Below are 23967 nucleotides of genomic sequence, written 5' to 3'. Positions count from 1 at the left end.
ACAATCCAAAGTAGTTTATGGACCAAATGCCTTGCAATATATTTATTCAGTAATTACATAGAAGCAGCCAATAGGCTTAATTCCCCTTCAGAAAAAACAACTAAAATGGCACAGCATAAAATCAACGGTAAGCCTTCAGTTTCTGCACTTGTGTATTCGGTGACCTTTGAAAGTCTTCAAGGACAAGAGACTGTCAGAAACTCCAATCTCAAAATCTTCTTGAGTTCTTAAACCCCGATTTCCTTTCCTATTTACCTTTTCTCTGTTAAAATAATTACTAGTTTTTTATGTCTGTAAACTCTCTTTCCTACAGAGGTGACAGAACACTGTATTACATCATATCTTTAAAAGTTCTCTTGATTTAGGGTGAAAGGTTTTTAAGAGCAAGAGGTTGGGGAGAAGCAGGTTAAAACAATGTCTCTGGACAAGGCTGGTTCACTCTTAAATTCATAGCAGCTGTTGGCTGTTGGCACATGATTGACCCACTCAACATTATATCATGGTGAGGTGTGGGGGGACCACAGAAATGGGTTCGCTCCACCTTGACTTGACTCTTGTTCTTTCAAAGTTATTGACAAGAAGTCTGTCTTAAGCAGCGCTACAAACAAGATATTCTGACCTAGGGTGTCGTTACTTCTTGTTTTGGATATTAAAATGGCCCAGAGGTGGATTTGCTCCACCTCGATCAAAGATCAGAGAATTCAAGGCCTATTTCTGCTCCTTCAAGGATAAAACAGGAGGTTTGACCCAGGGAGTAGCTGGTTGCTGCATGTCCTGCCTAAAACATCAAAATGTTTAACTCAGGAAATAAATGTCTCAGGTATTGAAGCAAATAATTGTTCTGTTTGTCCTTTATGTCACAATAAAGCAGGGTTTTTTTGGTTTTGTTTTGTGTTTTTACCTTCTTCCCTTTTGGATTGGGGTATATAAGCATATGGAAAATAAACACAGGTATATTTAGCATTCACTTGGTAGCCCTCCCGGTTCTAGCCTATGTCTCTGTATTTCTTTCGTATCGCTGTTCCTACCTAATTTTTCTAATCACATGCCCCTACCCTGGAATGTGCAAACCCCATTAAGGCTGGACCTTATCAGATGTCATCCCAACGTGTGGCTAAGAGTGAGGAAGGGGTACACGAGCCCCCCCATCAGAGCTCAAGAGCCACTTACAGCTCACAGATGCTAGGCAAGGGAGAGCCAGTTTTCTTTACAGATGTGTTTCCTTGTTGACCATAACCTATGGAGGGCCCCACACCTATGGATTTACAGGCAACACTAACTAGACTCAGGAGGACACGAAGTTGGGAGAGGGATAGGAACAGGAGTGGAGACTAGGAGGAGCTGGAGGGAGGACTACTGGGTAAATATGATTAAAATATATATGTGCATAAAATTCTCAAAATTAAAAATTCTATTAAAGGGTAAATAAATTACTCTTGGACTACTATGAGTAGTCATTAAATCAAAGCCCTAATTATGAATTATAGGAAAGGTGCTATATTTGGCCTTAAAGGTTTAAAAGATGGATAAAATACAATCCTGTTCTCAAGGATTATCTTGTCAGATAACAGGGCAACAGGTTTATAGATAAAGGATGATTATATCACATGACAGATACCACTAATAGCAGGAAACAGAGGAGGGAAACATGTTCAGACCTGTAGGCTACAGAGAGAACTCCCAGGGAAGGTACGCTGAAGAAAGTGATGGTAGAAGCAGAGAGGCCAGGGAAGAACCTCTGGGGTCTGGGAAAGGCCGACTCTGAGGACATGCAATGGACCAGTCACTACAGAGAGAGAGTGGGGGGAGCTGGCAGTCATTCTGATTGTGAGAAGATGGTCACCCATGAGGATGAACAGACAAGGAAGATGAGACACCCAGGTGTGGTGCAACTAATCTTCCTTAAGAGCCAGGACTGAATTTACAGCTATTACTGAAAATTAGTTTTGGTAGTGAATACAATAGAAAGACTAGGTTACAAAAAGATCTTGAGTACAACAATCTACATTAAAATCAATCATTTCATGCCCATATTTCTCCAGGTTTTTTTTTTTTTTTTGACTGACAGTATTTGTAACAAAACAGGGACTCTGCCTCATTTTCTCACTAGCAGGAGCCAGGTGAAGACCTATGATGCCTTCTAACCAGAGCACGTGAAGAATGTCTTCAGAGATCTGGAGAACTTATAAGTCATTGCCAGCAACCTACAAGTGCAATGTGTTACATCTGAGCAGGCAAAGTTAATGATACAAACCCTGCTTCAGGAGTTTGTCACATGTTTTAATTTTATGAATATCTTTGAGTGTCTTTCATATTACTGGACACAATGAAAACAACAGTACTTTACATTATAGAAAACATGTTTATTTTTTATGAACTCAATTAAAAAATACTCATTCTTTGTCAGGGCTGGTCCATTATACTGTTTCTTTGGAAATAATGAAATATACATAAAATTATTAGCTATTTAACAATAATATTAAATTTTCTGTATTGTATGAAAGATGGGTATGAACAAGGGATTCAGAACCTACCTGTAAAACAAACAGGGACTAGGTACAAGCTCAGTAGTAGAGCACTTGTCTACCATATGAAGGCCTTGGTTTAACCCTCAACACTGTGAAAACAAAGTAAGCATTTCCACTAGTGGGTAATAGGAGCCTATTGACAAATTCTAACAGAGCAGACTACACACTGCACAATGGTAAATTGTACAATACATCCTTATTTTGAATATGTTCCTTGATGTTTCAAAACTCAGCTTACGAAAGAAACCCAGAGATGTGATCATTTCTGTTAGAGAATGTGTCTTCTGAAAATGGGATACCTAGTACCTAAATGCCCCAAAGCTCTTTTCAACTTCTTGCCCACATAATAATGTCCAAAGTCCACAAAGACACGGAGAATATTTAGTTTTGACTTCTGAGCAGGTGTAACACCAGCTCTTCATCCTCTGCTAAGGACAGGCCTGTATCCAAAGGCTCTAACGTTTCCCACTTGGCCTTCTTTCCATGACGGCTTCTTGGTTGTGCATCGTCGACTTCAGTGTTATTCCTTTTCCTCATTCCTTGCTTCTTCTTGGTATCACTGGTGGGAACAAATCCAATGATTTATTTTATAAATAATTAACTCAGTATGAAGTCAAACACTTAAAATAGGACAGAATAACCAAATGTATAGCAGATAGATGGTGAAATAATATCACAATACCAGGACCCCTATGTCACATATGCATGGTTATAGGGCCTATCATAAAACAGACAAATGCAGGGTACTGCATAAACTATATGACATTCAATATGATAATAACAGGGAGCTCTGGATGCATTATCCAAAATTTGAAGATACAGAGAAGCCCCTTAGGTATGGCAGACTATAGTCTATCCTTGTCTTAACACATCAAATTAACTCTACTTAAAGTTAGCCTTGAGGTAGCAGGCTATAGATATAGATAAGATACATATAGATACAGATAAGATATAGATACAGATAAAGGTATCAGACACCTTATATTAATTATTAATTAATTATAACATTATAATAAATAATAAATTATAACATTAACATCTAATATTAGCAGGATATGTTATAATAAAGAGGTTAAAATGTCAAAAAACAGCAAATCAATTTCCTTTCTTTAAAAAGGCATACAGTCGTAAGAAACTAAGTACTACCAGATAATTCTGCACACATCCTGCACACCAGCCATCAAAGTAGAACTAACTTCTGAGAAGAGAAAAAGTCACTAAGTGCATTAAACAAAGACAAAAGATGGGGCAGATGAAATAGCTACCTGAGTTCAATCCTGGAAACTCACAGGTAGAAGAAAATTGTTTTCTGATTTCCACAAGTGTCCATTGCACACTCATAAATCAATAAATGCATTTTTTTAAAAAAAATTATCAAAACACTTTGAGATATCATATTCAAGATGACTCAACTGGAGGGCATGGAACAAGACGGCAGCTGAGTAAGAAGGGCTGGCGCTCTCCCCGCCACACACTCTACAAGTTGAGCAGCTACTTACATACTAACTGATCAGCACAGAGCTAAGGAAGTCAGTAATCACTTCAAAATAGCTCAATACAGTAAAAAGGCAATTTAAAAAACCCCATGCTAACCACAAAGCAGACGCCTGTAACTGACAAAATGCCAAATAACAGGAAATAAAAAACACAGTAACAGAACAATACCCTTAATTACTGAGAAAGACTGTGTTAGAGAAAGTAACCACAATACTAGATATTTTATACAGAAAAATCCCCAGATACCAACAATATTGGAATTAATCAGTAAACTCAGCAAAGATAAAAAATGTAAAATCAACATATGAAAATCAATAGCATTACTATATCTAACAGTGAGTTATTTGAAATATAAATCAAGAAGCCTATCCTATTTATAGTAGTTAAGAATAAAATCTAAGGTGAAGGAGCTCAACAATGAGATGCTAATGAAAAACTTTAAAAAAAGAAACAAAAAAGTAAAAATACATTCTACATTCATAGACAGGAGGAATCAATATTGTTAAAAATGTCCAGAATGACTCCCAGAATCAACATAATCTCCATCAAAGTACCAATTCATACTGTATAGAAGAGGGGGAAACAGTTCTAAAATTTACATAGACCTAGAAAAAAAATCCTAAAATTTACATGAACCTACAATGAAGAGGGAGAAGGGGAGGCAAAAGCAAGAAGGAGAATAGGGAGGGAGAGAGGGAGAAGGGAGGGAGAGAAGAAGGGGGGGGAGAAACAGTAGTCAATCAATCTCTGAGGTTTTATTATTTACTTAGAATTATTCCAAAAATTAAATGAAAGCAGATAAAAACCATACAGTGGTTCTTAACATATTAACTTTCTGCCTAAAAATTATACCCATTCAAAAAAAATTCTCACAGTAGCTGTATATAATAACCAGTAAAAACTGCTACATAAATATTGTATTCTATTCCAACCACATGATGTATTCAAAAAGACGAATTGTTCAAGTTTGAATGGATTCCATTACTGTTTAGAAGGCAGCCTGTTATAAAAGTGAAAATGCCTAATCAGCATATCCATTTATAACCAGCTGGAAGCAAAACTATAGATAATTCCCCCATTTACCTCCCAGAAGCCCCAAAGCTCTGACTCAGCCATTTTCTTCACCAATAGAGGAAAGGCAAGCAAGATGATACGATGTGGCTATTCAAAGCCACAAATTGCTGAACTTTGAAAAGATGCCCAGAGCAATGAACATGAAAGACTTTTCAAAAAGAACTTAGCCAGGGAAGAATTAAGATAAATCTTTCTTTTCTTCTTCTTCTTTTTTTTTTTTTTAAAAAAAAGCTTTTAAAAAAGATATTTAGTCCTAATGTGTTCAGGAGTGTGGCCAATCCTGTGCCAGTCCGACTAGGTTACAGTGCCATGAATAGAAGGTGAAGCACCTCAGAGAGCTTCACAGAAAGCGTAATGAGTAGGCGCACTACTGCGTCTCCCTTGTCTATTGTGCTTTTGCACATCACAGCTCTGCAGGAAAGAGCTGCTTCAGTTTTCTTCCAAAGGAAAATCAGATGTGAATGTTGCCTATGTTCAATTAGCAACTGCAATTCTGGAAGGCATTTTATGATTACTTTCTATAGCAAATAAGTAGTGATGTGAATAACAAATCATCTGTTAATAGGATGGGAATTTTATGGATAATCTGCCACAATTTAAGCCCTAAGGAATAGTAATCAGAAAAGCAATGATCTGGTCTCTTTCCAAAGCCACAGTGTGCGAGAAGCCCTGAGTTATTTCGCACCCTGCTGCATTGGGCAGAGGACCTCTGTCCTCTGAGTACTTGGTAATTGGTGGGAGCTCATTGGATTTAAGCAGGAACTGGGACTTCCTCATCAGTTAGCAGACAAATATAGGCCATGTTCAAATTATTTCTTGGTTCTTAAATTATTCTTGACAAACCCTGGACAGCTTGTGGCCCAGAGTTCTATCAGGCAGCGTGTAGCAGTTTTAATGGTTAATACCTATTGTCAAGTTGACAGATCTAGAATCACCCACCAGATGGAGCCCTGGGCATACTTGTGAGGGAGTGTCTTGACTGGGTTAAATGAGATGGGAGGATCCACCCTAAACATCAATTATACATTCCACAGGCTGGGGTCATGAACTGAAGACACTGGAAACCATGTGGGCATCAGTGTTCACCCTCCTGCTTCCTGACGCAGAGAAGTATGACTGACCAGCTTTCCAATGATCCTGCTGCCCCTTCTTCCCAGCCATAACTGTCTGTGCCCTGAGACCTCTAAACTAAAGCAAACCATTCTTCCCCTTAAGTTGCTTCTTGTCTGGTATTTGGTCACAGTAACAAGGGGAAAACAAAACTAAACAAACCCTCACACAACACCACAGTCCAACACAACACCAGTATCATTTAGCAAGTAGATGGCAAAACGTCTGAAGATACCAAGGCTGAAAAATAAAAATGGATTTCACTCCAAAACAGAAATTCAAAATATAAACCCCATAAAGCAAGTGAACCCCAATATGTTAAGGGGGGGGGGGGTAAAGCTGACAGGTAGGTAGTGGCCTTCAGGGTGGGGCAGAATATCTGGGCTTGAGTTCCATATTTTGTCCTCCTATCAACACCCATAAGGACAGAAAGTGCAGTCTTGAAATGTTTGAGCCAAGTGTGAGATAGGGTCATGCTACAATAAGTCAGTATTAATAACACACCACGTGATAAAGCACATCATAAAACCTAAGGGCAAGGCTTAGCTCGGAGCACCAAAAGCCCACGACTATCAAAATAAAAAAAATTCAGAGATACTAATCTTTTAATAATCTAAACCATAGAGACTTCATTAGTAATGTATACTTACAGAACAGATCATACAACTAAGTACAGAGTAAAACATCGTCATTTGATAATGTAATATGAATAGACAAAGACGGCAATTCAACGCCTCAGACTTTACTAAAAACATTAATACAAAAGCATGTCACAACACCCAAACCAAACACCTGATCCAATTATTTACTGGCAATAATGGAGGAAGAAAGAGAAAAGTGGAACATGAAGTTTGAAACTTTGATATATTAAAAACTGATTTTTAAATGAGATATAACTTTATTTCCTAAAATCTCTGAAGCCCAAACTCAAAAATCTCCTAGAAGCTGAGCTTATTTTTCTGTAGTTTTGATTTTCCTGGTTTCAACATTTAAATTATTTTCAAACAATTTAAAATGCATTTCCTTCAACAGCATCTGTGTTAAATTCAAGAACAACAAAAGATGTGTGTGTGGGAGCACATGACATCCCAGTCTGCACACTGGATCAGCATTTCCACCAGTGCTCTCTACTGCGGGGAAGGCATCTCTTTCCAGCTGCTATCTCGGCTCCACTTCATCATCTTCCCTTGAAAGCATACAGGTACACAACTATCTATTGATACGGATCTTTCCCTTGATCAATATAGATCAAATTGTTTATCAGTCATCTGTCACCTAGTATTGCTACTTACTGATACGATTGTGGTCTTTCTCACCTGTATGCCATTTGTCACTTAGTATTGCTACTTACTGATATGAATGTGATTTTTCTCACCTGTATGCCATTTGGCAGCACCTTTCAAAAGTTTTAAAGTAAGTATGCCCAGTTTTTTTTTCTTCTGGGAATCTTGCCCAAAAATAATTTTATGAAATTTTATGAAAACTGAAAAAAAATTAGGAAACCAACCCAGAATAAAGATCCAGCTACATTTAAATAATATACATGTGGAAGGTCATTTGGATGTTTATTTTTAAATGTTCTTTTTGCTAATGCATGTAACTTCTGTTTTTCTGTAACCATCCTATATTAGTCTTTGAAATAAAAATTAAATTCAAAGTTCTAAGTAGTTAGGTAATGCTAATTATTTTGCATAATTCCACAAAGCTTAAAAGCAGATGGTGTGCAAAAAAAAAAAAAAAGTTCCCATTGATAACCTAATAACTTAGCACAGAAACAGGGACCTGTAGACTCAGTAGTTGAGGGTACACTGGTGATGGGTAATTATCGATAGTCTTAAAAAAGCTAGGAGTTGTGGTGCACCGCTGAGATCGCAGTACCTGGGGGATTAGGGAAGCTGCATTGCAGGTGAAGGCCAGTCTAAGCTACACAATGAGATTGTCTTATAAACAACAGGAGAAAGCAAAATAAATTACCTTCTAGCCTTTGTTCAGGCCCTCAGAACATCTCATCTTCTTTCTCTAGTCATGCATCATGTTCAGCCTACTTCTTTCTAACAGGATCCTACAGTAAACTAGAGTGGCTATAGATTCTTAGAAGCATCCTCTACCAAGAAGTTAGCATCAGTCAGGATACATAAATGGGTAAAGAGTGTTGGGATGAAAAGAAGCTGAAAATCTCCTCTGGCAGGAATACAGGCAACTACAGGATCATTATTATACTATTAGGTTACATATTTAATTGCAATAATTGTCCAAAGTATTCATGATTCAAATACTAGAATAAATTATTCATTCTTTTCTTAAAAAGGGCTTTCAACAGTTCTTCCGACTTTTATTCAGAGAGGCCTTACTAATTACTTCATATAAAGTGAATTCCCAAATCTGCCTTCACCAGTTATTTCTTTCAAGGCCCTCATGACCAGCTGTGTCCTACTTTCTGCTTATTTCTTTATGATCTGTCTGTCTCCCAACAGTATAAGATCTATGAGAGCTAGGGTCCATTCTTCTTCAGCCTCTGCCTACTCTAGAGTCAACTTTGTTTATTAACTGTCTACATACATAGAGTAATGCTGAAGAACCAAAACAGGTTATCACCCCGGCTCTGATTTTGTAATATGAAGGATACTCTCTCTGTATATCAAATACATCACATGTCATTAATTTCACTACCACATTCATTTCAACCAAGGCAACAGAATATTTCTGCAGATTCTTTTAAATGGAGGGAGCTGACTTTTCAATATCAAGGGCTTAATGAACAATTCTGAGATGAAAATAATAAAAGTAGACATTCCAGAAAACATCATAGTCTATCAATTGCATGCTGATTTAGAATCTCCCAACAGCTTCACCTTTACTAATTACATAGATTATCACACATCACTGACCCACTGCATTTCATATCTGGCTTTTTTTTTTTTAACTCTCATTAGGTCCTTAACAATAATCTTGCAAGCTAAGCAATATTTGGTTGACTGTGAAAACCAAAAAGAGCTTAAGTATATGTCAAAGCTCCAGAACTTGTTAAAGAAATTAAAATTCAAGGCGTTGACTGCAGGAAAGCCAAGTTTTTGTTGTTGTTGTTTTGTTTTAACACAGACTTAATTTCCCCAAACCCATACTTCTCATGCTGCAAAGTTTATGTCAATATCCAAAACTACACCAAGTGACACAAGTGAGCAAGCATTCCGCAGTCTCTCGGTTCACAGAACCTCATGTAGCTCATACATCACCCCTTGCTAGAGCAACTAAGTTTGTACTATCAGCTTCTGAGATCCTTCTGCAGAACCAGTGTACTGACAGGGAAAGGCAAAGAGAAGGAAACAGACTCCATGATATACTTTCCCACTAATCAGAAACAAGTTTTATTACGCTGGAGCTCTTAGGAAGCTCTAGCCAGTACTTACAGGAGTCAGAAAGGGTGTGGGGGGATTATTTATTATAATAGCAAGAACAAAAGAAAAACTGGTACATGCTATAAATATAGTTAACTGCTCACATTAAACAGCATATTTTAAAATATTATAGAGGATTGGGAAAACAAAACAAAACAAAAACCCAGATCAGAATGTCCTTTAACTGGAAAACTACACTCCCTGGGGTGCAAGGTTGTTGAGTTAGAACTATTATACCAAGCCTTAAGAATGTTTCAAGTGCTACAAGACATGGCTATGATCTAGGCTGGAAGACAAAGATCTGCTAAGAAAACTTGTCAATCTCCGCTGTATGCAATGCTTTATTGGAATCCAGTATAGCGGACTGAATTCCCAGGGATATTAGGGCAAGAAGTTCACATAAGCTTGACTTTGAAAAAGAGGATGTATTGTATCAGAGCTCCTGTCCTAAAGAAGGCTGTGTGTATACATAGGGACTCCATGATAAAACAGAAGGTAACATCACTGCACACCTTAGACATCCAACAAAAGGCAGCACTAGGGCTGCGGAAAGAACACATTTTTATTGTAGCATCAGTACAGATCTTCAACTTCTCCGTTTTCCTCCCCTCTGTCTCTTCAAGAATGCAGAGAAAAGAATGGAGCAAATCTGCAGACTGGTCTAGTGGCCAAGAAGATGCGGCAGGTATTCAGAGTTATAGAAATAAATACTCCCTTATACAAACAACTGTTGGTGGAAAGTCAGTACAGACCAAGTTCAGCATCCCAGTGCCAGTCTGGGTATCTATTTGTACAAAACTTTTCTCAGTCAATAAACGCAGCTTAGATATTTTTCCCTACATAATTTAAAGCTAGTAAATTCATAAGTATGTACTAATTCATTTAAAAATATTCCCCAAAAGTTTTGTGGCTATCTGCAAGTATTGACACTTTAAAATTCAAATAAGTTGTGTCAGAGATGTTCCCTTTATGTAGGAAGATAAGGCCTCCCAGGCTGAGAGATGAGACAACCCCTGGAGTCTGTCTGGCACTGTCAGAATCCTAATGGTGCCTAGCCAATGAGGGGTGACCACGCGAAGTCAAGAACACCTGGGTGCTGGGAGGGTATAAACGTAAATGAGTCTGATAAATCCCTTCCACTGGACTCCCAGCGTCCTTTGTGTCACTGACATTGTGCCTTCCCACCCCCTCCCCTGAGGAAGGCAGTAGGACCCAGCTTCATCTGGCACCTGGGACAGGGACTTCTAGCACAGGTTTGGAGCTCGGTCAGAGCCCTTTTTCATTGCGGCTCTGATTTTTGGGTTTTGCAAGGAACAGGTTCTACTAGTTGTCTCTCCTCACTCGTGGCGTTGGACAGTGCCCACAAGACAGTGTATTTCAGTGAAAAGGCCCCTCAATGCTGTGTGTTCTCGGTCCCTTTGACAGGTAAGCATTGGGCCCCCATCCTTTCTTTTGCTTTGTTTGCCATGTTAGGATCCAGCAACATTCTTATAAATTTCAATTTATAAGATCATGGCAATAGGCCTGATGAAGATTAATCATTGCAGTGTACTCCAGAAAATCTGCTCTCTTTTTTTTTTTTTTTTTTTTTTTTTTTGGTTTTTCGAGACAGGGTTTCTCCGTAGCTTTTGGTTCCTGTCCTGGAACTAGCTCTTGTAGACCAGGCTGGCCTCGAACTCACAGAGATCCGCCTGCCTCTGCCTCCCGAGTGCTGGGATTAAAGGCGTGCGCCACCACCGCCCAGCTAATCTGCTCTTTTCTTAAAGACTACTTCTGCTTATGGAATCAGTACTAAGAATGCGTGACATTCTCAAAACCTCAATTCTCAAATTTCTACTGGAATTAGAAAGAATTATAGTGGGGGATGTAGCACGGGAAGATGTCTAGAATTTATTATAAACATAACTGAAAACACGTAAAAAAGTAATCTTAGATCAGAAGACTAATAATCAGAAAAGATCTAGGTTGGTGAAAAGGAAAAAGGGTATAAAAACCACAACTCTCACCACCAAACCTTGACCTCACTTCTTTTCATTAAACATCCATGCATTATTTGAAACTGTTAAAATCTTTTTGTTGTTGTTGCTTATAAATAATCTGGGGATTTGGTGAAGAGCTAGGAGTTCCCTTTCAAACAGACACAGGGACCTAAGTACATACACTATGCTACTCAATTGCTTTTTCTAGATTTTTGAGATTGCTCTAACACTTATCTGCAGAGTCATAGTTTAAAAACTTCTGCTCTGCAGAAACTTTTAACACAAAATTATTTCTCCTTCCATACTGAATTTAAATATCACCTAAGCCAGAAAACTTTGCTACTACTCTACATGTAGAATATTTTGTACTCCCAGAAATACATCAGCTTCCACCTCAAACTACTTTAACTGATTAATTTTCTCAATTTCAAAGATTATCATGCCCATCAAACTTTCAGCAAAATTCTTCACAGACCTCAAAAGAGCAATACTCAACTTCATATGGAAAAGCAAAAAAATAGGATACCCCAAACAATCCTATACAATAAAGGAACTTCTGGAGGCATCACAATCACAATCCCTGACTTTAAACTCTACTATAGAGCTACAGTACTGAAAACAGCCTTGTATTAGCACAAAAACAGACAGGACAAATGGAACCAAATCAAAGACCCAGATATTAATCCACACACTTTCGAACACCCAATTTTTTACAAAGAAGCTAAAAATATAAATAGGAAAAAAAAGCATATTCAAGAAATGGTGCTTGCATAACTGGGTATCAACATGTAGAAGAATGAAAATAGATCCATATCTATCACCATGCACAAAACTCAACCAACACTGAACCTCACAGAAGAGAAAGTAGGAAGTACACTTGAATATACCAGCACAGGAGACCACTTCCTAAATATAACCCCAGTAGCACAGACACTGAGAGAAACAAATTTACTCAAACATGAAACCAGCATCCATCAGATATTTCACAGACAAAACCAAACACACAAAAGACAAAAACAAAAAACCAAGCACTGACCATCTTTGGATTAATATTAAGAACCGATATTAACAGCTAATTACACATGAATTGAACCCATTTACTCAATACAGGTTAAGGTATCATCCATATGAAACTTAATCATAAAGAAGTCATGTTTAAATTGTGACAAGAGCCTTGTACAAGTTATAAATCTAACTGATCCTATGCTTCCTAGAACAACCTACCAAACATATCACTATACAACAATTCCTTTGTGGACCCCCACACTCTTTATCTTTGCAGTCAATGGAGAATGAACCCAGAGCCTTTCACATGCCCAGGAAAGGACTCTGCCTTAGTCTGGAAATTTCTTATAAAGGAACCAGACTTAGTCCAAGGCTGTCATCTAGAAATAAAAGATCAAAAGAAGTTATAAACTTTTTTGTTTGAAACATTAAGGTTATAAATGTTAACATTTAGTTTTATTGGACAATGAATATCTAGAACATAGGCATTTCTTCTTAATCATATTTAATACTTGGAAATTTTTATATCATTTCCAATCCACATGAGGATGGTCATGAAACAAACAAGATGAATGGTACTGTATATATAAAAATTAATATATTGCATATGTAAATAGTCAAATCTCTCATCTTGTGAGGCATAGCTAAAGAAACAATCTTATCAAACTATTTTAAAAGGACTCTTGCCACCCCATTCCTGTCTGGTTCCGATGTCTAGTATAGCTGTTATCACTGTCTTCAGGGAACTCTTCTTCACCCACCAGGCTCAACTGGGGACCTCACTGGTGTTCTCCGTGCTCATTTCCTATCTCCGAACATCCTACCGCATCTCCAGGCATACAAATCACAACAGTCATGCATTACAAATTTCAATACTACACACTTAATTCTTTGTAACCACAACTGAACTCAAAAGTTTCCTGAGAGTACATGAATGGTATTGTCTGTTTATCTTTTGTGCTCTGTGCCTGCATTGATTATGGCTAGCACATGACAGGCAATAAATCATTCTTTGTAGAAAGAATGTATGGAGAGAAATGAGAGACCCTCAAAAGAAAAGCAAATATGATATTTCGTTATTATTTTATTTTATGTGGGTGTTTATGTGCACTTGCTTTTATGTACCACTTATGTGAAGGTGCTGGCTGAGGCCAAAAGAAGGCAACAGATCTCCTGGAACCAGAGTTACAGGCAATTTTGAAGAACCTGATGGGGGCTGGGAACCAAACCTGGGTTTCCTACAAGTGTGGCAAGTGCTCTTAACTCCTGTATTTTAAATTAAGTAGAATGTGAATTAAATAATGTAAAACATTCTTACTGTACTTGTTTCCACCAAAGAGATAAATTCTTTTTATCATTCAAACATTGTGATTACAGTGCATGGGGTACTTGAAATGAAAATCATTTATGATCCCAAAGGCAACTGCTTAAGTTAGCCTTTTTCTGCTAAAAGATAAACAAACTTCAAAACATACTAGGGATAAGATCAAATGACTGTGCACTCATAACAGACCAATGAATTATGTCATAAAATCAACCAAAACAAAGCCCCAGTTTTTCTATGAATTTTTGTCTCTATTTTAGTAATAACAACAACAACAACAACAAATTCCTAATATCTATGAATTCTACCTAAACTAATTCCACCGGCTCAAAAAAGAAAGGGAAAGGAAGAAAAGGCCTGAGAAAATTGGACTAACCTTTTTTTTTTTTTTTTGGACTAACCTTTTAAAACAGATGAAAATGAAGAAAGAATCAGAAAAAAGGCCGGGCGGTGGTGGCGCACGCCTTTAATCCCAGCACTTGGGAGGCAGAGACAGGCGGATCTCTGTGAGTTCGAGACCAGCCTGGTCTACAAGAGCTAGTTCCAGCCGGGCGATGGTGGCGCACGCCTTTAATCCCAGCACTCGGGAGGCAGAGGTAGGCGGATCTCTGTGAGTTCGAGACCAGCCTGGTTTACAGAGCTAGTTCCAGGACAGCCTCCAAAGCCACAGAGAAACCCTATCTCGAAAAACCAAAAAAAAAAAAAAAAAGAGCTAGTTCCAGGACAGGCTCCAAAACCACAGAGAAACCCTGTCTCGAAAACCCAAAAAAAAAAAAAAAAAAAAAAAAAAAAAAAAAAAACACCAGAAAAAAGCAAATTTTTCTGTTTTGGATCTGCCATGAAAAAAGAATACACTAAACCTGGGGCTTGAGGCAGAGTGTGGCTCACCCACCCAGCATTGGACCCTCCTGAATTATGAGCACATTCCTGCCCCTGGCCCCCATTTCAGCTGTCTCTGAGAATAAACTAGGATGTGTTTTAAAGTTCACACATGAACACACTGTACTGTCCTCCCCTTCTCCTCTCTTCCCTCACTGGAGCCTTAGAAGAAACTCAAGGCCACATGATGTTCATTGTTACTGAGTTCTCAATAAGCAGTAGCTGCGTTGCTACTGCGCTAAATCAAAGGGGTTGAATGATGAAGCTAAAACCCTTCGGAACGTTACAAGAGACATCACTTTGAATAATTCCACAGAGGCCTAAAGATGGTTCAATTCTCCCACAGCTGTGCAAAGAACTGAGAAGAAGGACAGAAATATAGACTTTTTAAAAATCTGTCAGACCTCCTTGGGGAAGAACTACTGACCACAGATCTGTCTGTTCTTCACTAAATCTGCCTCTCCTGCTGCCTTCTTCCTACTGACAAAGTGTCTTTCCTTGTAGAGAGACAAAAGTGTTACTTACGATGAATATTTATGAGCAGCAACAAAGTAAAGGAAACTTTCAAATGAAACCAGCTCACACTAGTTCAAAACTGCTATTTTCTAATTGCGCTATCCAGTCCCTTAACTCATTTTTGGAAACACAAAGTTTATACCCCAAAATAAGCTTCAGACGAAGTCATGATAACCAGGATCAGCATGGGAACTGGTACAGAGTGAAGCCCAGAAAGAGCACAGCAAGCAAATCTGTAAGCATGCTAGGAAAACACTCAAGGGCCAACAACACAAATCCTTAGTAAATTATCAAGTTAGAGACAGGCAAAGGAAAGATGCAGCCCATCTGGAAAAACATCGGACACCTGTGCCTACATTATTTCTGCAAGCAGTACTAGCTTCAGCAATTATTACTATTAAAATTAACAATCTTTGGTCTTCTGAATACTTTAGTTAAATTATAGACTACTATTTGTACCTTATCATAAACCCTGCTTTTTAGTCTAGGAATGACTAATAAGGTTAACCTTGTGTATCAATTCCACTTGATTGATAGAGGATATGCTGAGAAATATGACAGGCTACTTGGATAGAAATATAAATTAAACATATCTTCCATAAGAACTTGAAACACCAGTGCTATGTATTTGCCAACCGAGTCCAGTGATTCTGTACTATAAACACCCTCACCCAACACCCAAGCAACACCTAGCAATAGCTAAAGACATTTTTGGTCTCAACTCAGAAGGTGGGGATGTGCTACTTCTGGTGGCCACACTCAGTGTTATAGCCCTTAATGTCCCAAACACCGTCCAAACACTACCTGAACCAGAATATCTACAACCCTAAAGCTAGTCAGTACGTGGACCCAGGTTTTCAGTAGAGTGACATCAAATGTGTCTTCAGTTTTCTCTTTGGGCCCCGGCAGTTGCATGTAATGTGAGTGAAGGAGTCAAAGTAGAGAAACGGCTTCACTCACACTACAGATTGCTGTCATCATGGACATAAACCACTCCATCCCTTGAATATCTGTTTCTTTATCTATAAAAAGAGAAGGCTGGACTACATAATGTGTACACGTACACACACACACACACGATTAATAGGAAACTCTTAAACATATTTATGAAATAAAATCCTCATGCTAGCAATGAAACCCTGTCCATACTCTCTTCAACAAAGAATATTTCTTCAGCTTAAGACAAGCTGAGCAATTTAAATTTTCCAGAGTTAACTAGCTTCCCCAGGAATTAAACGTCTTAATTTTCATATAATACTTAACTATTTTCCATCTGAGTCCCCCACCTTATATTAAAATGCTTTGGTACCTTTCAAGGTATCCTTTCTCCTTACGATTGTACTACCTGCTCCTAGCTTCTTCTAATCATGTAAATTATGTTGTTTTTTTTTGCATTATTCTTAGGACTTCTTAGATAGCCTCTTATACTTTTATCACCAATCAACTAAGAAATTGAAATATTTAAGGGCTTCAACACTCATGTCATCGATAGCGACAGCGAGAACAGAAGCTGGATCTGCAAGTGTTCCTATAGAAAGGAATTGTGTAGTCAGGCTCTCTGAAGGATAATTAAGAGAATAAAGCTATTATAAAAACTAACATGAGATTACTAGAGAACAAACCACATTAGCTGCAGTAGGAAATGCTACTGTGTAGGTAGCAGTGACAGAAACATGAAACACAATACCCTTTGAAGAATGACTTAGAAACGGAACCCAAGACACTTACTTTAATGGCACAAACATGCATACAATTTTAAAAATCCTATCGAAATTACCTTCACCCAAGGTGTCTCTTAGAGTAGATAAAAAAGAAAAATCAGGAAAAAATTCACGACCAGATATAGTAGGACTGCTGACACTTGAAAGGTTTGCTCTTCTCTTAAAGCAGTGTCAAGAAACCACACAACACATGACTGCGCAACAAACTGTAGGAACTCCCACAGAGTTAAATTACACAGAAACAGCTGGAGCCATGCTGCAAAATCTATCAAAAGAGAGATCCTGTCCACCACTCTTTAAGGGAGAGGGGTCTGTAGGAACATTAAGGCACACGGGCCATTCAGACTGTTGCACATGAGCACCAAGGAACTTTCTGAGGCATGTGCACAGACGTACTTTTACAAGTCACTTCTAAATATCAGGAACACAATCTGAACCCAAATCACTTAACCTTAAAGCCCCAAATCAATGTATATTTCTAAAGTCTAATGAGATTATTTTATTCTTGGTTGTTTTTTCAACAGTAAAACTAATATGCCTATCATTTCGCATCTGGAAACACTACTATAAAGTGTTGGTATGCTTACTAGCTACCTGCCCAATAGCAAGTCCCTGAAGTTATGGCATCACTACGCTTGGAAAAGTAAAATTTCTCTTTTAATAATAAATACACAGTTTGAATAAACACTAGCTTACTGTCTCTACAGCATGGTTTTCCAAGAAGATCGATCTTTTCGAGAATTTTGCAAAATGTTGTTCTTGGTTAAAAACAAATTACTGTTTTCCATGACCTATTTCTTCAACTCTAGAATCCCTGGGCTAACATCTAAAGGGTTCCATCAACCTTTGTCTTCACATCAAGAATATTAACTTTATCTGTCATTGCTACCTAACTTCTATTCAGTGATTTAGAAAAACCAAGGAGCCTAAAATACAATACAAGCTTATAATACACAGTACTACTCTAGGGAGAAATGCTAAGTAATTCATACCATTACTCAGTTTACCACATTTCACTTAATTTTGGCATAGAGGCAAATAGATAATAGACATTCAACGATCAGGTTTTAAACGGAAAGAATTTGGCTGTTTACATAGAAAATTTCTATTATTTTATTTGCTAATATGAAAAATGTCAAAATATAACTTCCACTTTTAAATTTCAGAGCCTTTTGATTTTTAGTTACATTTGTTTATGTATTCAGTCATTCATTCATCCGTGTGGGGGATTGTGGAGGGTGTGCCCACGGATCTGTAATATACATTATACTGGAAGACTGTTGGATTTACTTCAAACCCAAGCATGTTTATTTCAAGTATCCTTCAAGACCTGCCGTCTGGGGATGAGTGCCCCAAACCAACTTTGTGACAGGAAAGAAGAACTGACAGCAAAAAAGCCCAGGAGTAAAAACATTGTGTCCTTGAGAACAGCTAAAAAATAAACAATTCCCAACAGAGGCAACTAGCGTTTAAACCATGGCATAAAAAGGCCTGCAGCAGAAAGATGAGTGAGAAGTTCTACCATGAGAAGCTCATCCACGAAGAGAAAATGCAATTGGGACTCCAGCTTTACGACTTAAACCTCCCAGTCAGTTTCTGCTGGACACGGTGAGGGGCAGATCTGATGATGTTTTAAGTATGTATTGTTATCTGCTCTTTTACTTGGAAATACTGTCCAAGGGGACACTTGGCTCAGCTTGGGACTCTCTCTACTAGGAACTTCACCTGGCTGCTGTAGAGAGGCAGGCCAGAGATAATACTGTAGATTAGCCTCCAAACTGCACAGAACGAAGTCAGAAGACAAGTTACAGGAGTCAGTTCTCTCGTTCTACATGTCTATCTCTGAGATTGAACTTGACTATAAGTCCGTTTATCTGATGACCCGCCTCACAAGCTCAAGTTTTTCTGTTTTTAAGACAGTTTCACTTCACTTGTATAGCCCATGATGACCTTTTACTTATGGTGATTCTCTTTCTGAACCTGCTAAGTAGTGGAATTATAGGTATGTAACACCACACCTAGGTTTTCAAAGATAATTTTTAATAGCATTCTCACCAAAATCCAATGATCAAAATGAAACCCTGCCTATTTGTGTTTATTCTACTTCATAAACTACTCAAGTGTAGAGGATTAAGAATGAAAGGAGACTCTGAAGGGGCACGTAGAACTTTTCCTGTCTCTTCTCTTTCTCTCTGTCTCTTTTCCTCTCTTTCTTCTCTTTCCCCAGGTCCTTCCCTTCCCCCAGTAAAACTTCCCACTTTAAAAAAAAAAAGAATGAAGGGAGAGAAAAAAAAGCAAAGAATAAGAAAACAGAATTCATGTATCAGTTATATGTGATAACAGGAATTACAAATGTAATATTAACCAAAGTCCTTGAGAGGATCAGAAGAGTATAAGATAGATGCAGAACAAGGAAAGTAGATTTTACAGGTCATTAAAGGTTTAAAAAAAATTCTCAAAGCAATAGTTCAGTAGTCACTGATTTCAATAAAATAGGACCTATGTGTGAAATTTGCATTTAATGACACTAAGGATAAGAACATACCTCAACTCATCTTTTATATCTTCACTCTCAGATTCTTCAGAACTTCTGTGCTTGTCTGGATCTGGAAGTGTGCTTGGATCAAATCCACCATCATCTTCATCACTCCAGTCCAGAAAGGCTTCTTCTTCATCTCTGGCCTAAGAAAACGCACAGAGAATCAAGCTGTAAGAAGTCATCTGATAATAGCTCTGTTTGTGATAGATTCACACAGAATACTCATCTGATATTCCTAAATTAGAAGACTTCACTATAAATAAAGAACTCGAAGCAAGACTTCAAGAACTTCAACATTTTCAAAGACAAAGAAAAGTTGTATTATTTCGAATTGCAATAAAATATAATCCAGAAATTATATTTCTATTAATTTCCTTACATTTGCTACAGGGAGAAGCTATTGGTTTTACTTTTTCCATGTAATTCTATTATCAAAGGAAAATATTAATTGTTTCATTACTCTTACACACACACACACACACACACACACACACACACACACACACACACACTTCAAAACTACCAAAAATATTAAGTGGAAATATCAAAGACTGGAAGAACATATTTGTGAGATTTTTATGACTATAAAAGTCTAAATTTTGAAATGCAATTACATCTGCAAGAAACTTGCTTATATCAGTAGAATTTAAGTGTAGCCACAGCGTGACTGAGATCACTAGAGGAGCAAAGGATGAAGAAAGGGAACAGTGGCATTACAGAGCAGGCAAGGACAAACTAATGTGAGAGTGAGCAACATTCAAGGCATGAACATCGTTTGTCTAAAACTGATTTCTGGATGACTAGTTTGGCCACCTGGTAAATGAACTCCTTGAATTGAACAAAAAGTATAAACAGGATTCAAATTTGAAAGTCTAAATAAGTGAACAAAAAATATAAACAGGATTCAAATTTGAAAGTCTAAATAAGTTTCCTTTTTAAAAATAAGTAATATCTTTATAAAACTTTTTTGAGACCAACTATGAAGAATCTAATAATTTTTTATTCAAGTGAATAATCATTTCCCAGAAACAGACTCATGCCTCAGAATAGCATATAAACACTGCACAACCCCAAGCCACTGCAGAAATCCTCTTACACATATGAACGGCTCTCTCAACAATCTTTAAATATAAGAAAACAAGGAACAAGTTAAGAAGTAAGGATTAATCACTCTGCAAAAGTTCCTAGTAGTATTTTTCTTAAGAAAGTTTCCTGGTAACAGTGAAAGGTCTGAACAAATATCAGGAGGGAAAATTGTCAATAGAAGCCAAAAACAGTACAACTATGGCAAACTATTACCACTTTTTTGAAAATAAAAATAGCAGCAAAATTTGGTGTTGCCATACTCTCAAGAGAACACTAATCTCGTGGGCTACAGATATTCACAACTCTCCACATAGTCCAACTTTATGCTGCTCACAGGGGTATGCTGCCTGAAGATGAAGGCGGAGTTAAGTATAAGAGGTTATCAAATTTTTTGGTTTTAGGACATCCTCACACTTAAATAGAACTAAAGTTCACAAAGAGTTCCTGCTAATGTAGAGAAAATGGCACAGACATGTTATATCAGAAATTAAAATAGTTAATTCATTTATGAACAATAAACTATGTATTAACACAAAAGGTACACTTTTACAAAAAAAGCTGTAATTTTTTTCTCAAAAATCAAAGATACTGCTTTATACTTTTCCAAGTTACAAATGGCTGGCTGCACCCAACCTGCTACCGTGTGACTTTGTCTGAAGTGTAAGGAGAACTCACAGCAAGTACTTAGAAACAAAGGAATTACTTTATAGCCTGTGATTTTTAATTCCCTAACAAATACCTTGCATTAAGTTTCTTTAAAAAAATTACTGTCATCATTTATAATTTTTGGATTCTGAGAATTACACAAATGTATTTTGATTATATCCACCCACTCACCTTCTCTGACTCGTTTTCTCTCTACCCGCACAACCTGTGTTTTTCTTAAGCCCTCGAGTGCAATTTGTATTCTCCAAAAACTACCAAGTGTGATGAACCAGGGGCCACATCCTTGAAGAAAATTGATTCTCACTTCCCCAGCAGCTAACAAATACCAATAGGTCCTAACTAGTGGTGAGACTTTGAGCCTACCTCCTCCCCACTCCATACCGGGATATTATCTAACTTGAGCTTGTACAACTAGCATGCTGTCACAGCCACTGTGAGTTCATACATGTAAGTGTCCTGTTGTGTTCAGAAAATACTGTTACACTATAGTTATAGTTACCCACTGTCTTAGACTCTAATAATCTTTCCATCCCCTGCTCTGCAATGATCCCTGAGCTTGGGAGGAAGGGGTATAATATAGATGTCCCACTTAGGGTTGGATGCTCCACTGTCTCTTATTTCCTGCACGTTGGCCATTTGTGGCTCTCTATAAATGCCATCTACTGCAAAAAGAAGTTTTTCTGATGGTGTTTGAAAGATATACTCCACTATAGGTACACCAATAAGACACTGGGTGTCAGGTTAATATTACTTACTTAGGTGTAAACCTCATGCTGATGGAAGAGGGTCACCTATAATTAACAATCAGCCCGAGAGGTGACTAAAAGTGGTACAGAAAAAGTGACTATCAGAGGTACAGATTTACTTGAGAGAATCGATAAACATAAAACACAGATGTACATATCAGGTCCATAAATACGGTCTAAGAAAAAAGTCCAGGAATACTGCGGAGATGCCTTACAAACATGCCAGAGTTTGACCCATTGTCTCTTTCTAAAACCTATCTTTTTTTTTTAAGTTGAGAATCTAGAGTTATGCTATGGTCTGCAGTGTTAAAAGAAAAACTCTTGTGGATCTTATCTTTCTATGCCCAACAAGCTCCAAAATATTTTGATTAGATATTTTTACTCTTGATTCTAGACAAACTGGTCACGTCACAGAGCACACCTAGATGAGGCCAGAAACATCATCAGTGAGCAACTATGAACAGTGTCTGTCTATATTAAAAGCAAATACAGTTTTTTTTTGTTCATTCTCTCCAACTTTCTCTCCTCCCTCCCCTCTCCATAGCCTCACCCCTCCCTTCCAAAACATAAATCAAGCTGTCTTTAAATCTATTAGCTATTTAAATTTATTCTTTCTTTAAAAACTGCCACATAGTTTTGCTTAGACTTTTTTTCCTCCTAGAACCCAACATTATTTCCTGAAACATTTTAAGTTATGTAGAATACAATCCAGAGTGACAATTTATTGCCTTGGATGTTAAAATCCCTAATAATTTGATTATTACTAATGAAACTTTGGTGTCTTTCAGATGTTTTTGCTGACTAGTAAAGTTATTGTCCCTTTCGTTTATAAAGCAGAGAGAACCAAAGAAAAAAATTATGCATAGTACTTGCTTATCAACAAGTAATTTCAGATTGCTACAATGTGCTTGAGTTTATAGTTTATTTCAACCAGAGATGACTCCTGAAGCTTTTATTTGTGGAAAAATTCCAACATCCCCAGAACAGCCACAAACTGAAAAATCTGTACTCTAGTATGTTGATGAAATATCTCGAAGATGGATAGAGTCTTATACATTGTTGTTTTAGGCTTGAAAATAAATCCTGCAATGAAAAGCTAGTTATAGATCTGAAAGATGAACTTTGAAACATATGGATGTCTTCTGACATAAATATTAACTCAGAAATGCATACTCAAATCTTCCATGGTATAGAAAAACAGAAGTATAACTAGTGTCTAAAGTTATGTAGCAATTATTTACTAAGTGCTTCTTATGTACAATAAACACAGACAAATACATAGTAACTGACTCTAGTAAAGTCTGGCCCATGCTCTAAAACATGCTTTTCCATGAACAGAACCTGCAATGTGTACACACACACACACACACACACACACACACACACACACACTTCTAATATAAGGAAGAGAGGAATACATGTTCTCTGGGTTATTTGCAAGTGGAATGCTATGGAAGTTAAGCCAGTGGAGCGCTGATCTAGCACTGGGACGGGGGTAGTGGCAGATAAGAAGACAAGCTTCATACATCATTTAAACTATGGTTAACAAAACAAGAAAGGGATTGGGACAACAGAGAAGACCCTAAAAGGGTGTTTTGAAAGATTGCATTCATAGTGCAAGCAAAGATAAAGGATACAGATTATGTAGTGCAAGGTGGAACTAGAAACATAATCAGAAAAAGTACTGCCCGCCCCCTCTCTAAGCAGGTAGAGTCCCTTGCCATAGTTCCCAGCCTAAGAAGCAGAAGGCCAGCTGGATTTTTACTGTCACTGGTTCCCTTACCCAGGCATCTTCCCATTAACAACCTGATACTGACGCGGTACAAATGTGAGCGTTATGAGGAGAACACAGAGGAACAGAAGCGGTCACTGGGAGACTTAGTAAACACTGACTCTGCCCTG

The 23967-nt window shown here is 37.6% G+C and overlaps 1 protein-coding gene across 2 annotated transcripts in view; it reads right to left on the bottom strand.

Moving 5' to 3' along the window:
* Window positions 1–2342: 2342 nt before the first annotated feature.
* Window positions 2343–23967, bottom strand: part of Ddx10 (DEAD-box helicase 10) — a 163948-nt gene continuing 142323 nt past the window's right edge. For both annotated transcript variants that reach the window (XM_075965904.1, XM_075965905.1), the window contains exons 17-18: window positions 19574–19710; window positions 2343–3087 (exon numbers count right to left, since the gene is read on the bottom strand). In XM_075965904.1, coding sequence (XP_075822019.1) covers window positions 2910–3087; window positions 19574–19710 — 315 coding nt within the window. In that variant the 3' untranslated portion in view covers window positions 2343–2909. The remainder of the gene's footprint in view (window positions 3088–19573; window positions 19711–23967) is intronic.

The sequence above is a fragment of the Microtus pennsylvanicus genome, chromosome 3 (assembly GCF_037038515.1).
Source record: "Microtus pennsylvanicus isolate mMicPen1 chromosome 3, mMicPen1.hap1, whole genome shotgun sequence".
In the NCBI taxonomy this organism is placed as follows: domain Eukaryota; kingdom Metazoa; phylum Chordata; class Mammalia; order Rodentia; family Cricetidae; genus Microtus; species Microtus pennsylvanicus.
Note: the sequence above shows the minus strand (reverse complement) of the source record. Positions and strands in the feature narration are given on the sequence as shown.